General features: G+C 42.8%; 1 protein-coding gene and 1 long non-coding RNA gene across 3 annotated transcripts in view; one reads left to right on the top strand and one right to left on the bottom strand.

The window, feature by feature from the left end:
* LOC149979634 (uncharacterized) overlaps positions 1 to 16,047 on the top strand; it is a 237,291-nt gene that overhangs the window by 83,806 nt on the left and 137,438 nt on the right. The gene's annotated exons all lie outside the window — the stretch shown is intronic.
* LOC110535063 (hemicentin-1) overlaps positions 1 to 16,047 on the bottom strand; it is an 84,755-nt gene that overhangs the window by 35,866 nt on the left and 32,842 nt on the right. Inside the window, exons 14-25 of the mRNA XM_036935794.2 lie at positions 15,417 to 15,530; positions 15,116 to 15,274; positions 14,715 to 14,909; positions 13,594 to 13,689; positions 13,290 to 13,417; positions 13,054 to 13,198; positions 12,597 to 12,709; positions 11,897 to 12,056; positions 11,539 to 11,698; positions 9,791 to 9,918; positions 9,409 to 9,660; positions 6,100 to 6,183 (exon numbers count right to left, since the gene is read on the bottom strand). Of these exons, the coding sequence (XP_036791689.2) occupies positions 6,100 to 6,183; positions 9,409 to 9,660; positions 9,791 to 9,918; positions 11,539 to 11,698; positions 11,897 to 12,056; positions 12,597 to 12,709; positions 13,054 to 13,198; positions 13,290 to 13,417; positions 13,594 to 13,689; positions 14,715 to 14,909; positions 15,116 to 15,274; positions 15,417 to 15,530 (1,734 nt within the window). The remainder of the gene's footprint in view (positions 1 to 6,099; positions 6,184 to 9,408; positions 9,661 to 9,790; positions 9,919 to 11,538; positions 11,699 to 11,896; positions 12,057 to 12,596; positions 12,710 to 13,053; positions 13,199 to 13,289; positions 13,418 to 13,593; positions 13,690 to 14,714; positions 14,910 to 15,115; positions 15,275 to 15,416; positions 15,531 to 16,047) is intronic.

Raw genomic sequence — 16,047 nt, 5'->3', positions numbered from 1 at the left:
ATAGGCCAAAATTCACCCAACTTATTCTGGGAAGCTTGTGGAAGGCTACCCGAAACGTTTGACCCAAGTGAAACAATTTAAAGACAATGCTACCAAATACTAATTGAATGTTTGTAAACTTCTAACCCACTGGGAATGTGATGAAAGAAATAAAAGCTGAACTAAATAATTCTCTCTACTATTATTCTGATAAAGTGGTGATCCTAACTGATTAAATGTCAGGAATTGTGAAAAACTGAGTTTAAATGTATTTGGCTAAGGTGTATGTAAACTTCCGACTTCAACTGTAGGTGTGTCTGACATCCAGTACAGCTTTTTGCATTAAGAGCAGAGAATGAAGTAAACCCCTGTACAATCTCTATTTACAGAACATATCCAAACACCAGAGTGAGAGGAGGCTGTACTGGAAACTAAACACATATTTCATCCCCCGTCCAAAAATACTAAACTCAGGGGACAAAGAGGAACCACAGAGAGGAACCAAAGGTAATGTTATCACCCAGTCCCACGCAGAGCACATGTTTACACTTTAGAACAGTGACTCAATTATATTATCTCATTGCTGTGAGAAAATGCATACAGATGTTCTGTGTAAAAGTAAAAACATCTCATTAAAACCTGTTTCTTGTACTTATCTGCAGGGTCCACTAGATTTCATTCAATTGTCTCTTCCATGTGTTTTTTAGACAAGTACTTGTCTTCCACTATTATTGGGCATTAAGTGTTCCTGTTGGTAAAAAAATAATATTTTCCTGATGTTAGAATCTCCTTTCATCTTCCCATTCAACATCCATGCAGACAGACACATTTATATGAAACAATGGGTGATGAACAAGCTATTGTTTCCTAGTTTCCGTTGCCAGGATCCTAGTGCTACTGCCTAGAGCTGTGACCATCTCTGCGAGGGACCCTTAACAGGTCCTACTAGTCACCCCAAACAATTCCAAACAGGTACCCAAAAGTACCTAAAATAACCCCAAAGTACCCTAAACAACTTCAAACAACCACAAACAGCTCCCCAAAACATCCAACAAGTACCCAAAACAACCCCCCCAAAGTACCCAAAACAACACAAAAGTACACAAAATATCCACAAACAGTTATCCAAAAGCAACCCAAATCCACTCAGAAACAGGGGTAACACTTCACTTGGTCAGTCCATCTGTATAGTCCTATCTACAGACTATCAGTAACATTTCAAATAATGATCTACTAACCCTAACCCTAACCATAGCCCGAAAGAACAGGTACCCGAAAGAACCCAAAAGTACTTAAAAGAACCACAAACTGGTAGCCAAAACAACACAAAACCACCCAAATGATCCGTTCAGGTTCACGTTTCAGTTTCAGTTTGGTATGTGATATATTGGGTTCAGGTCAGGATTCTATATCGTCAGTATAGCAGAAATAACAAAAGCAAAGTACAGTATGACTGAAATAGTAGATATTGGCAAAAACAAGCTGCACTACATATACAAAAGTATGTGGACTCCACTTCAAATTAGTGGATTCGGCTACTTCAGCCACACCCGTTGCTGACAGGTGTATAAATCCATAGACAAACATTGACAGTAGAATGGCCTTACTGAGGAGCTCAGTGACTTTCAACATGGCACCGTCAAAGGATGCCACCTTTCCAACAAGTCAGTATGTCAAATGTCTGTCCTCCATAATTCTACCGTTCCATAATTCTAGAATTCACATTAGCCTATGTTAGCTCAACCGTCCCAAGATCGGTGTCCCGACCTTGGGACGGTTGAGCTAACATAGGCTAATGTGATTAACATCAGGTTGTAAGAAACCCCCAAAATTCCCAGGACATAGACATATCTGATATGGCAGAAAGCTTACATTTCTGTTAATCTAACTGCACTGTCCAATTTGCAGTAGCTATTACAGTGAAATAATACCATGCTATTGTTTGGGGAGAGCGCACAATTATGAACTTGAAAATGTATGAATAAACCAATTAGGCACATTTGGGCAGTCTTGAAACAACATTTTGAATAGAAATGCAATGGTTCATTGAATCAGTCTAAAACTTTGCCCATACACTGCTGCCATCTAGTGGCCAAAGTCTAAATTGTTCCTGGGCTAGAATAATTCATTATGGCCTTTCTCTTGCATTTCAAAGACGATGGTACAATAAAAAAAATGTAAATGCATGTTTTTTTCTATGTATTATCTTTTACCAGATCTAATGTGTTATATTCTCCTACATTATTTTCACATTTCCACAAACGTCAACGTGTTTCCTTTCAAATGGTATCAAGACTATGCAAATCCTTGCTTCAGGTCCTGAGCTACAGGCAATTAGATTTGAGTATGTCATTTTAGGCAAAAATTGAAGAAAATGGGGCTAATCCTTAAGATGATGATTTTGGAATGAGATGTTCGACGAGCAGGTGTCACACACTTTTGGTCATGTAGTGTATGAACGTGTGGATATAATTATTTGCCTACTCTGGTAAATGTGTACGTGAGTGAGTGCAGATAGGGATATTTGTGTGTGTGGTTCAGGGACAGGGTTGGGGTCAATTCAGTTTCAGTTCAGTCAATTGACCCTTCGCTAAATCAAGTCCCAGAATTTTGGGCAACCAATCACAGATCTCCAATGGATAGCAACCGTCGTTGAGTCCAACACCTCGGACAAGCTCACGTTTCAAGCACATGAAAGCCAATGAGACCTATGACAAAACAGAGTTTTCATAGAAAACGTAGCTCAATTGATTAAATGTCTAAATAACAGTGAATGCACCAGGCGTACTTGCTATTGTGATTCCTGAAATGCAGAGGCTGTTGGAGTATTTTTCAAATCCGGAATTGACCACCAAAAATTGCTAATGCTAGCTAGCTCTCTAGCTGGTTAATATAATTTGTTTTCTAAAAATGTATGTCATCAGGATACAACTAGAGCAAACTAGTTAGGTCCATAAGTAGTTAGTAGCAGATTTGACTGCATGACATTGCATTCAGAGCCATCTAGTTGCTAGCCACACTACAAACTTAATTGTACCAGGTTCCCGTGAAGCAATTTTAATGACAGTCCACCACAACATACCCGATAGTCTCCAGATTAGCAAGGGGTAGTCTGTGTTGAATTTTGTTGTGTAAAAACACAATTTGAGATCATTGTGAGGGGTTTTCTCCAGTAGTTTGAATGCTCTGTGTATTACTCTGGGTACGAAATAGATAAGGTGTGTTATCACAGGATGATAGCCTAGCTTCTTCTGAGTCGATAGAGCTGTTACTTGAGCCAAAAGAGCTTGCCAGCTTGTAGTCCCAAAAACCAGAAACGAGTTACATCTGGTTCGTTCAGCCATTCCTATGGGGGAAATGATGGGGAAAAATGGAGTTTTGGGATAAACTGCGAAAATAAGGTCTGAGATTAACACAGGCTTAGAAGATTTTATATGTATTGTTCTATGACAGGGTTCCCCAGGGTTTTATTTCCCCCCTCAAACATTTTCTGAGTAAAAATAAATCAAAATGTGTATGTGGAATTTTTATTGTTGGGACATAAAAGTCTCTAAAAAAAAAAAACACCAGGAAATCAACTCAACGTGATTTTAATTTAAGAAATCTGTTCCCAAGTACTCCCACACATAATAGCGAGACACAGCGTGATCAATGTTTGAAATGATTATATATCGGGTAAACATGATATATTTTTGGGCTTCTTGCAGTCAATTTGCAGTGTACAAATGATTTGTAATTATGTTCCGGCCCCCCCACCATCCGCCCAATCATTTTTTTTTGTGCCATTGGTCATAGATCATTTTTGTAAAGTTTTACATCACATTTTTTGCAATTCTATACATTTTGCAATAGGGTAGAGAGACATTTTTTGCAGTTTTGAAGCTAATTTCCTGCAATCAAACACATTTTTGTAATGATGTATGCCATGTTAATATGATATCTAAGTGAGAATGACTAACAAAATCAATAGGGGCCCCCTGAAGGTCGGGGCCTCTGGGCACGTGCCCTGCGTGCCCGGTCAGTATTCGGTCATGATTACTTCAATCAACTAACTACCAATCAAAAATTGTTAGCTGACATGGCTAATTCAATGACTGTCAGTGACTGACATAACAAGGGAAAACGTCTGACACACAACCACATTTCTAAATTGTACCTGGTGTGTTCTACTATTCTTAATCGCAATAGTAAGTTGAGACCACGAATGAGTTCCATTTTCGGTCGGGGACCGCTTATGTCACTTATGCCTGGAACCAGCCCTGAATATCAGTCAGTCAACTTTCTTAATTATGAAGCCTTTATGTGCTTGTTTTGATCACATACATGCTTCAAAATGCACAAACAGTGATGTTAGCTGATGAAGATTATCTCATAGAATAAAATGTAGAAACTCTCCTAAGTCTGTGTTTACCACAGGCCTTATTTTCAGGCATTTATCCAACCCCCCCCCCCCCCCAGGGATTACTATTGTTCTCTGTAGACCACTCCGTTCATGGCAGGAGACCAGGATTGTGTCACAGTTTACAGGAAATGTCACTGATGATGTTTGAGGGACCTGGATTATCTCTAATGTGTAATCAAATGGGTCCCTGTAGCCTGTAGAGGTGAACCAGCCCAATCAAGCAAGCCATTATTGACCTGTCTGAAACATAAACCTGAATTTATAATTTGGGTGGTTTAGTGTTGTTTTGGCTGCCCGTTTGTAGTTCTTTTGGATGATTTGGGGTACTTGTTTGTGGTTGTTTTGAGTTGTTTTGTGTACTTTTGGGTTGATTTGGGTACCTGTTTGTGGTTGTTTTTGCTGTTTAATGTACTTTTGGGCTGTTTGGAGTTCCTGTTTGGGGTTGTTTGGGGTTGTTTTGCATATGTTGGAATTGTTTTGAGTACCTTTGGGATCTTTTGGGTACTTTTGGGGTGCTTTGCGGTACTTTTGGGTTGTTTTGGGTACTTGTTTATGGTTGTTTGAAGTTGTTTTGGGTTCTTTTTAGTTGTTTTGGGTTGTATTGGGTACGTTTGGGTTGTCTTTGGGTTACCTGTTTGGGGTTGTTTAGGGTACTTTTGGGTTGTTTAGGGTACTTTGGGGTTCTTTTGGGTACTTTAAGGTTCTTTCATGTTCATGTTTGGTGGTGTTTGTTTTTTGGGGGATTGTTTGGGGTTGTTTTGAGTTCTTTGGGGTGTTACTCTGTAATGGTAACAGTGTAGCTGCCTGTCTAAGTTCTACAAGGAGGGCCAGTGGAGCCAGCCTACTCAGTAGAGGAGTACCCCAGATATCTCTGTCTATTATCTGCCAGCAGCAGTCTGTAATTAGGAATCCTCTCCCAGCAGGCCCCCTCGCAGAGCGGAGAGGAAAGCAGATGTGGCCCGCTGAGCCACATCTTCAGGCAGAATGATGTTCCAGCTGCTGCTATGTCCGTATTAGCCCACTCCTCACCTTCTCAAACATGCCCGTTACCATACAAACAACTCGATACTGGTGCCATGTGTATATAGCCAAGTTATCATTACTCATATTTTATTCCTCGTATTATTATATTTATATTATTTCTCTTTTTTTCACTACGCATTAGGAAGGGCCCGTAAGTAAGTATTTCACTGTTAGTCTACACCTGCATGTGACAAATCACATTTGATTTGATTTGAGTTGTCACCTATTTAAATACCCTGTCTACAAGAAGTTCAATGGGCCCACGCATAAGAAAGAATGCTCAAACAAACACACACACACACTTTCTCAGCCATGCTGCGTGCTACCTCCCCCTTCACCAAGATGTTAAAATAGAGACAGAAACAGTATTCAATAGAATGAAAGCACACCATTGGGATATCAGGGGTATTGAAACACACATTTGTTTCCACAGACAAATTAAGCTCTATGTAGAAAGCAGAGCAATGCCTTGAAGGTAGCTAGATAAATCCACACCTTGTCCTACATTTAATATGGAGCTAGCTCTGGGAATGATGAAAGAAAACAGTTCCATCCAAACATTACCAGAAAAAGATTCACCACATCTGTTCACTTTGGTCAGGCTGTGTAAATTGTGTATTTTTTCTGACACCAGATGTGTTTCCCTCTATAGCAAATCACCCCGGACACACATACATAAATAAATCTTATCCTACCTTCGGCGGGGCAGGGGATGGTGACCTTGCTGTTAGACACTTTCTCCATAATGGCATCTCCAGGCTCAGCGAAGGACGGGGCCTCTGTGTAAAGGATAAAGGATATAGCATTAGGACAGCACAGGGAATAAGACAAAGGGTTTATTTAGCGTCATGGGTTATAAAGGCTACTGTAAATAATATGTGTCAAGGTTAGGTTGAGATTTCTATAAGATATAGGCTTGATTTTAGTGTTAATGTTCAGCTAGAGTAGTATTAGGTAAGACAGGGGTGCTTGGGTTAATCCAGGCGGTGGGGTGAAGATGTTGTGCTACTGACCCTGACAATGTGAGTCATGTCTCCTTTGACCCCTACTCACTCGTTAACCTCCAGCTTTGACTTCCTCTAATCCTTCCCTCAGCTTAAGCTGACCTCTAAGGTCAAATATCCCCTCAATCAACACCCACTAACCTACTGACCCATGCTCTTGTCAAATAGAATGGAGTTTATAGGGCTGCTTGTTTAAAGGACCTCACGCTGCTTGCTTAGCGAGTACCACTTCCTTCGGATTCAGATCACACAAAGCTCGAACCCTGGACCTGTGCCTTGTTAGCACACGTGACCACCCTCCTAAAGCATCTTACCAGTCGGATCCAAGTGAAAAGATAGCAATTCGCTGGAGCAAGTGGGACATTTCAGGCTGAGGAATAAGTTGCACACATCCCCAGAGGCGTCATGCCCATAAGGGGTACAGGGTCACGTGCCCCTTCAGATTTGTCTTGTATAAAAATATATATATTTTTTTCTCTCTGTAATACTGTACTTATAGCCACCTAGCAATTTTATGAAGTTGGCTTTAGCTATTCCAGATATGTTCCCATCTGACAACTTCACAACTAGCTGACAATAAGCTATTTCAGCCTATCAATCAAGTTAGAGTAGTTAGCTTGTCTAACTATCTTAGCTGGCATGCCTACTGTCAAGGTTGTTAGACTTTAGAAAAGCGAGCAGTAACTAAATGTACTGAATAAGACTTACATTCCTTTCAATATTTTACACAGATTTGAGCAAACATGCAGAGAAGCATATTTAATTTCTTTAAAAAAATAACCACCAGTCAGGAAGACTGCTCAAGACAGCTCAAGAGGAATGCTTAGAAAAATAAGCCTAGATGGCAGGAAAAAGGTAAAAAAAAAAAAAAAAGGTACATTCTCACATTTACAAACGGGGGGCCTAGCCCCCCTCCAGACCACCACCCAGCCATAAAGTTCTTTGTGCCCCCTCAGATTTTGGGGGTGCATGACACCCCTGCACATCCCCATGAGCTGCACTTACATTGTGACCATATGATGCTGCTTCCAGAGAAAGCACCTCCAAAGACAACTGTCCTTGTCTACTCTGTCTTTAACCATATCAGTCCCGAGAGCCCAGCAAAAATTGGCTTTTCATTTATCTGCATGTCCAGCCCTTATATTCAGCCTCACAATGAAGTATTTTACCATTTGACATAAACAGTTGAAGTCATGAGTTTTTTTGACAAATGTACATTTAAAAAATGAAGGTCCGCCAAAGCGGTTGGTTTGCTCACGGGGAAATGAATATGACAACTGTCTAGAGGTAGTGTCAGCAACTAAGTGAGCTTGTTACAGCATTATGGACACTATGTCCCAGAGGTGTGGACAAGAGTCACATGACTTGGACTCGAGTCACAAACATGATGACTTGCAACTCGACTTTGACTTTTACACCAATGACTCGTGACTTGACTTGGACTTGAGCCTTTTGACTCGACCTGACTTGATACCCTCCCCAAGCCCAAATATAAAAAATTATGCTTTTTAAAAGTGTGCAGAGCATCAATTCTTCATTTAACGGATTACAGTTTGAAACAGACAGCAGCCAATCAAATTGTGCCAGCTGAGAAAAAGTTGTGCGTGGCAGTGCAGAGGAACGTCGCCGGGTGAATTCAGATGGAGCCCTTGGAAAGATGTTTATCATTTTCATTTTCAGATTTAAAGACCACACTGTATCAACAAAAAACAGATTTCAATTTGCAAAACATGCGGGAAGAAAATTCCAGACGGAGGAGCAACAATTTCCAACTTTGTTCGACATTTGAAGCTGCACAAAGAATGGTAAGTCATGGCTAATATAGCCGACAGCTATATATTTTATTACTTTACTAGTGTATCATGTAGGCTAACGTAACGTTAAATCAATGAGCCTGGCTAGGCAGTTGGTAGCCTAAATCCTGCCTGATGTTACTGCTGTTCCTAAAACCATTGACATACATTAGCCTACTGTAACCACACAGAGAGTGTGTTAAATTTGGGCGATTGTGTAGAAGTCTACATCGCCCGATTGCACCCCATAGCGATCCTCGATAGTCGATCACTACTGGGGGGGGGGTGTCTTTCTCATGGCTACCCATGTACTTCCATGGAAATATAACGTTTATTTGGAAAGTAATAAATATAGAGATATTTTTAAAAGCATTCATGATTTGCGTAAATGTAATATACTAACTATTACTCTTGTTAAAAATATGAAATGGTATTATAATGCTCTCTTCACCAAATGTGACTTGTTTAGGACTCAAAACTCAAAGTTTAGGACTTGAGACTTGACTCGCGACTTGACAGTCTTGACTTGGGTCTTGACTTGGGACTTGAGTGCTAAGACTTGAGACTTACTTGTGACTTGTAAAACAATGACTTGGTCCCACCTCTGCTATGTCCTGTGATTTCCCATGTAGAAGAACCCCTTACCTTCTAATGGCTCTTGTGTAGCTTGTGAACATCATATAGCAAAACATGTGCATGTTCATCTCAGCTTTTCATAGATAGTTTGTAGCTCAAACCATTTGGACTCTACAGACGTTTTTCAAAAAAGACCCGGCCCCGGGCCCCTTCGGAATCCGCCCTTGTCACACAAACACCGCTCTAGCTCAGCCTCTGTTAATCACAGAGACTTGGTATCTACAGATGCAGACTAAATAGACAAATCCAATGGGACAACCCAGAAGCTCAAACTCACAATGTTAAAAAGGGGTTAGAAGTCCAAAACATGCCGGCGTTACGATGGGACTCATTGGGTTAAGCTGGGACAGTGTTTCCTCAATGTAAAACGGGAAAATATCTATTTTAGGTATACTGTTACAGTCAGTTCTGTGTGAACCTTTTTCAACACTATTGACAATGACACTATTGTGTATCAGTCTGTGGAAATTGTTCGCGGAGTGCTTGGGCTGATCTGATGAATGGATAAATAAATAGATGTACGGTATATTAGGAGAGAGAAGCTGCATCATTGATGAATCCGATTTCTCACCTAGCACCTCCAGTTTGACCTCCATGGTATCCTGTCCAGCAGTGTTCTTGGCCACACAGCTGTAGGTGCCCTGGTCAGTGAGGCTGGCCCTGTGGATTCTGAGGGCTGCAGAGTCCCTCGCCCCGACAGGATGTCCGTTGTGGAACCAGCTGATTTCAGGTCTGGGCTCCCCCTGAACCACACACGGCAGAACCACCGTCTGGCCTATCAGCGCCTTCAGCAGGGACGGAGCTGCCTGGATTTTGGGCTTAACTGGGAAACAAGGTTTGTGTCTCATGATATCTATTAGATGCATGACATCATCTTGAACAGTGAAGTGAAACAGGCTGTCAGATCTCAAGTTCGCATAGCATCTACAAAGTGAGAATCCATAACGAGATACCTTGTATGTGTAAATTGTAGTTGAGCGACACGTTGCCGGCTGGGTTTTCTGCTGAGCAGGTGTAAAGTTTACTATCAATCAGTCGGACATCGGTGATCTTCAGAGAGCCAGAAGGCAGCACGGTGAACCTGGACATGGAGAGAGGTCAGAGGTCAGGCTGAGTATAACACTGTTACACACAGTGGAGTCACACTGGAAATCCTCAACCCTGTTCACGTTTTTGTGAATATGTGTGAGTGTGTGCATGTGTGTGTGCTGTACATGCCCGTGTAGTTCTGGCTTTTATAATACTATTCACATTGCATAATAGTAACTGAACTTCTCAACTGAACTGAAATCCCCAGCAGAACTCCACCCAGCTGCAGAAATGGATAATATGCACAAATGTAAACAATGCTCTGAGATTTATATGTTTCTCTGCTAAGCAACTAAAATTATATCAATAACATGTTTGGAAATGATCTGGAACCACAAACAGCCCTATATTTCAACACTGCACATGTGGCTAAAACACTCTGCCCCCTTACTGCTTCAAACCCAACCAGTAGCATACATCATAGAAACTGAATGACTGGCTCAGCAGCGGTCAGTCTCTACTGAGAAGTAAAGCAGTTCTAAGTCACCTTAGTAGAGAGCAGGGAGCTGAGCACAAACTGGAGACATGGACCCAACATACAGCCTCATCTGTGTATACATGCTGACACAGGCTGACTGGGACAAATTGGGCTTATCAGAGAGGTCTGAGTGCAGCTCCCTAGCCTCCCCGACTGACCCAGTGTGAGCTAGCGCTCTTCTACTCTCCAGCTGTGCTAGCTCTCTCTCTCTCTCACTCTCTCTCGTTCTCTGTTTGCAGCGCTGGGACATGCGGTGGAGGTGGTGGAGAAGAAGAGGGCTATGGCAGCAGACACTCAGAACACCCACTGACTGAGTTGTTCAAAACAATCCGTTTCTCCCTGCTCACACCGGCTGTGCCAAAGGATGGGGGGCAGATAGACTCCTGGATGGAGAGAATGCGTCTGTCCGTTCCAGTGCATGAGGGCTGAAGGGGTTGTTGGTGGAGGTGTGTTATTCTCATCAGACAGCCAGGGCTGGTAAAGAGTAAGGAGAAGACATGCTCTTTTATGGCAGAAGATCCACAGGGGAGCCAAACGTCAAACAGGCTGTACTTTTTTCTCTTCTTCTGTCAGTCTTCTCCCCTACTTCCCGTCAGCACATGCCTCCCCCTCTCCTCCGTCCCTGTCCCCCACTCCTTCCTGGCCCCACATAAGCATCCTCCTTCCACCACTACCACAGCTTTCAACACTGTCACACAGTTCCTCCAGAGACATAGGGACTGGTCATGGCCAGTTGGTTTCACTGTCATCTCTAGTCTGTGCCCTATAGACAGACTCTACCCGACAGTGAAGCCTGTGCTGAGTGACCACAGATTCAGGGATAAGAGAGTCATGTGTAACCATATGTTCTTCCTCAGAGAAGTTGTTCCATATGACTACACACGCGCAACACACAGCCCAGCACCAGGCTGCTGCCTCTGCCGCTTCAAAAGGCACCACTAAATGCGCTCCAACAGTTAACGGCTGCTTTAGATAGCAGCCGGATTCAATCAGTGTCCCTTGTAAAAGGTTGGTCAGTTAAGTCAGAGGTAAGGTAATCGCCTTGGTATGGTGAGAAACTTGCCTTTTATTGCCTATTTACAATTTCACTGCATTGTTGCTACATTCTTATGTAACCATGGGTCTTCCTCTTACCAAGCAGTGACTGGAGGGATTGGCTGGCCGTTCCTGCTCCATGTGACCAGAGGAGAGGGACTGCCCTGGACCTCACAAGGGAGGATGACCTCAGAGCCCACCTCAGCAGCCATTTTCACCGTGTTCTCCTCACCACTCACACCTACGAGCTTAGGCTTGGCTGAGGGAAAGGGAAACATTATATTTTTACAGAGGCAGGTCTGCTCTAAAGCATACAACTTTTTGTAATCTAAACATGTCAAATGCCTTGTGATTTTCTTTTACACAGTACTTCCTCTATCAATGAAACACTTTGGAGAGAAGCCATTGACACCACGCACTGGACAGCCTTTGCTGTAAGTTAATGTGCAGCCCTTACTGTTGACACTAAGCTTGATCTCACGGCTGGTGTAGCCCACTGCACTGGTGGCTGTGCAGATATATATGCCTGCATCTTCTGCAGTGGGGTTGAGGATATGGAGGAAGCCATCAGAGTCTGAATGGGGGGAGGACCTGTCTCTGGGCAGGGTCTCCCTTCCCTGAGGGAAGAGCAGGCAGATACACACTCAACAGCACTAGGACACATAACTAGGCCATAGGTTCAATGCCCAAATTCACTTCTGATGCTTGCTTGCTATAATTACAGAGCCGAGCCCCCTTCCCAAACTAAACTCTCTCTCAGACACGCACACACGCACACACACACACACAGGGTACTACTTCCCCTTCTTTTTTGAACAGAAAATGGCTTTTGCAGACTCACTTTCACCTGACAAGAATATAAATTTACTTGACTCTAGTGTATTAATCTGAGAATGTATGGAACAAGGCTATGAATAAACATTCCTTGACACAGGCAGCCTTATAATATATACACAAGTGCTATATTAGTTTAAAGGTTATTTACATGATGTTAGTGGCCATTCATCTTAAGATGGATGGGCTGTGATTGCAATCCCCACTAGATTCCCTTGTGCTAAATTCTGCAATTTGTCAAAGGCCATTTGTCACATGTATGATGGAGCCAAAAGCATCATTAAAGAAAAAACAGCTTCAGAGCAGAAAGCATAGCATCCTACCTTGGACCAGACAACAGTTGGCTTGGGAACTCCGCTGGACTCACATGACATGGTGATGGCCACGCCCTCGTTGGCTATGTAGTGGTATGGACCAGCGCTGATCTCTGGGGGCACTGGGAAAGTAGGTCACAAGTACAGCTGTCTACTGAGCATGGACAACAAGGGGAGCAGAATTATCACTGGATTTAGCTCAAATCATCTGCATTACAACTTGTTGATGAACCCTAATCTGGATGTCTGTCATTATTGTCTATGGACCAAATTACGTCATCAAAGCATGCAGTATATGAAACCCTCTCTCAACTATAACACTGCAGGGTGCTCAAGTTACAAGTTGCTCAAGATGTTGTATTCCCATACTAATAGTCAGCACATTCCTACGCTAATTAGATGGTCCATGACTATAGAGGATCTGCCATAGCCCTTTGACCATTCTGTAAACCGTATCTCCTCTCACCATGGACTTCCAGGCTGACTGATGTGTTGACCGACCCGGCTACGTTCACCGCAGTGCAAACATAGATCCCAGCATCCGCTGGGAGTGCCCTCTCTATGTACAGGCTGCCATCGCTCCTCAGGAACTTCCTGCCACTCAGCTGCAGCTAGGGAACAGCAATGGATAATTTTAGGCAATGATAAACACACATTCTGAGAGGTAGTAATGTAGGATTATTCAGGACAGGTCATCCTCACTTGGTTTCCATTGTGGGTCCAGTGTCTCTCTGGCAGGGGTATTCCATCCAATAGCATGCAGGGTATGCTCAGGGACTGACTAATCCCAGTGGTGATGACTGGGGCACCATGTGCCAAAAGAGGGGGCTCTGTTGGACAAAACGGGAGGATATCATTACATGAGCAGACAGACCGAAATACAAAGCAGCAGCTGATCAAATAAAGTAGGCTCAAACTGAAACAATTATGGGGAGAGGCAGCAATGGATACTGGTGTTATCTATCAGCAGAGAAAGGTAAGACTGAACACAAACACTAGTTCATACCCAGTCCACTGACACTGACTCTGGCCTCAGTCCTGATGGTTCCGAACTGATTCTTAGCCTCACAGACATACAGGCCTTCATCATCCAACCAGACATCTGTGGACAGATGCATAGTTACTCTGAGAATACTATTATCATGATCAAATAAATACAGATTCCACTTATAGGATGGCTTCTCCATGCAAACCTCAGTATGAGACAGGTTACGTGTGTAAGTAAGGGAATTTAGAATAGAGTGCATACTAGCTAGAATCATTCTAAGAGTTCATCAACTCTGTCTCAATCATCTACAGGCATTCTCTTGGTTTATTTATAATGTCATTAGGATTCATAAAAAAATGTATCAATACAATAAGACACAATGTAGTACAGCTGCCTATACAACATGTCCTAAACAGTATATTTTACTTAGACCACATGATGACAGATGAAAACATGATTACTTTGCAAGTGTCTAAATGGCTGATGTCAACTCATGTGAAGAGTAAACGGTGAAAACGAAGTTGTACAATATGTAGCCTACATATCTGAGACATTAATAAAGAGACCACTGGACTCTCTTTGTTTAAACAATACCGGGTAAAGACAGAAACATCTGCTGCCATTTAAGGAAATCAGATCAGTACATAGACACAGATGGGGCCAGTGATGAAAGTCCACTTCGCCATGCAAATACTACTGTTTCTCCCTCCCCAACAAAAAAGAACCTAGCCTAAAAACATTTAGGATCTGAGCTATGGATAGATATACCAACCACTCTCTCTCTCTCTTCTCTCTGTTTCTCCCTCACCTCCTCCCTCTCTGACCAACGTATGGTCTAAAATATATTATATCCACATTATACCGTTGAACTTCACTCACCCCTATCTTGACATAAAAGTCTCTGTCAATTCTCTAAGGCCCTCAAAGAGCCTCAGTTCCCCTCGCTGAGGGAGAAAGGGGAGACGCTCTATTCATTCAGCAGGGCCAGCTTTATCCTGCCCTGAAGTGCTCCACCTCTTCTATGTTTATGAACCTAAAGAATGTCAGCCATGCCAGTCACGCACTTGGTGCCAATGGAGGGATAGCGGGATAGTGTAATAGTGTAAAGAAGAATAGTGGGAAAGGGACATAAGACTCACCCTGGATCAGGAGATGCCCTGTTTCTAGTTGCACCGTGCCACCGCTGCTGTATGCTTCAGAGATGATCGCTCTACCATCCTTTAGACGCCAGGTAACTGTAGGCAAGGGGAAACCCCGGGCAACACAGGGCAGCGTGACATTCTCCCCCACATCCACTGTCATGTCAACTGGGGTTTCTGAGAATAGAGGGGCCGCTGTGGAAGAAAGAGTGGGAGATCAACGGGAAGTTCTCTATAATCAAATACAGTGTATAAAAAGGACATAGAACTACTCTGTTCAAAATACATAAATATTCTGTATTACACCTGCTTGGTTTAGATAAAGGATGCAATGTCTTACCATTATTACTGGTTATCTGAAAGTGGCATTAATTCCGTAAGCTTAAAATGGCTGCCCTCACCTCCGACCTCCAGGATAACAGTAGCAGACGAGGTTCCCGCAGGGTTACTGGCCACACAGCTGTACTCCCCAGCATCCATCGCCTGCACTCCTCGGATCTGCAGCGTCCCGTGATGCACGTCCTGCTCAGCAAAAGGAACTGAGCCCACCTGTAGATCACCTGAGAAATGACAGGAAAATTACACACAGACAAATATCGACCTAATGAATGTAATTTATCATAACAGATTAAACAAGTGATTTGATATAATCCTATCTAGTGTACTATTGGCAAAAAAAAACACAAGTGATCAGTGTTTTACCTTTGGACCATTTGACCAGAGGAAGAGGAACTCCGGTGGCTCGGCACTCCAGAGTCGCATCACCTCCAACTGCCACCATCACAACCTGTTTCACCACCCAGATACTGGGTTCCTCTGTGTGGAGGAAGGGTGAACAAAGATAAAGCTTAAATAATAAACATGATCAAAACGTTTGTATTATTATCGACCAAATCGGCAGACATGCTCACAATGCTATACGTGATCAGAATAGCAAATTATTGTGAATTGAATTTTGTCAATTGGGCAGCGGCCCAGACAGGAGGTAAAAATAGAAGTATCGCTGTCTGACATTTCACACGCTTTGTACGTCTGCAGAGACGTGACAGGGACAAGCTCTACAGGAGCCCAGAGAGAGAGACAGTTGAAAGGATGTGATGATGCATCCTGCCAGAGCCAGCTTCATGGTGTCTTACAGATCAGTGTTGTTCAAAATGACACTCCCAGACAAAAGTGAGTATAATACAAGCACACACCAGGGAGAAGCTGCCATGATCCATCAGTGCTGTGTCCTCTGTCAAGCACTCAATTACAGCAAGGCTAAAAATACATCCTGGGGACTGTCAACTCTGCCAACATTGGGAAGTTATAACCTACTGTGAAAGACGGGGGA

This window comes from Oncorhynchus mykiss, chromosome 11 (genome assembly GCF_057628025.1).
Source record: "Oncorhynchus mykiss isolate SJ-2025 chromosome 11, ASM5762802v1, whole genome shotgun sequence".
Classification (NCBI taxonomy): Eukaryota; Metazoa; Chordata; class Actinopteri; order Salmoniformes; family Salmonidae; genus Oncorhynchus; species Oncorhynchus mykiss.
This window is presented reverse-complemented; position numbering and strand designations above follow the sequence as displayed.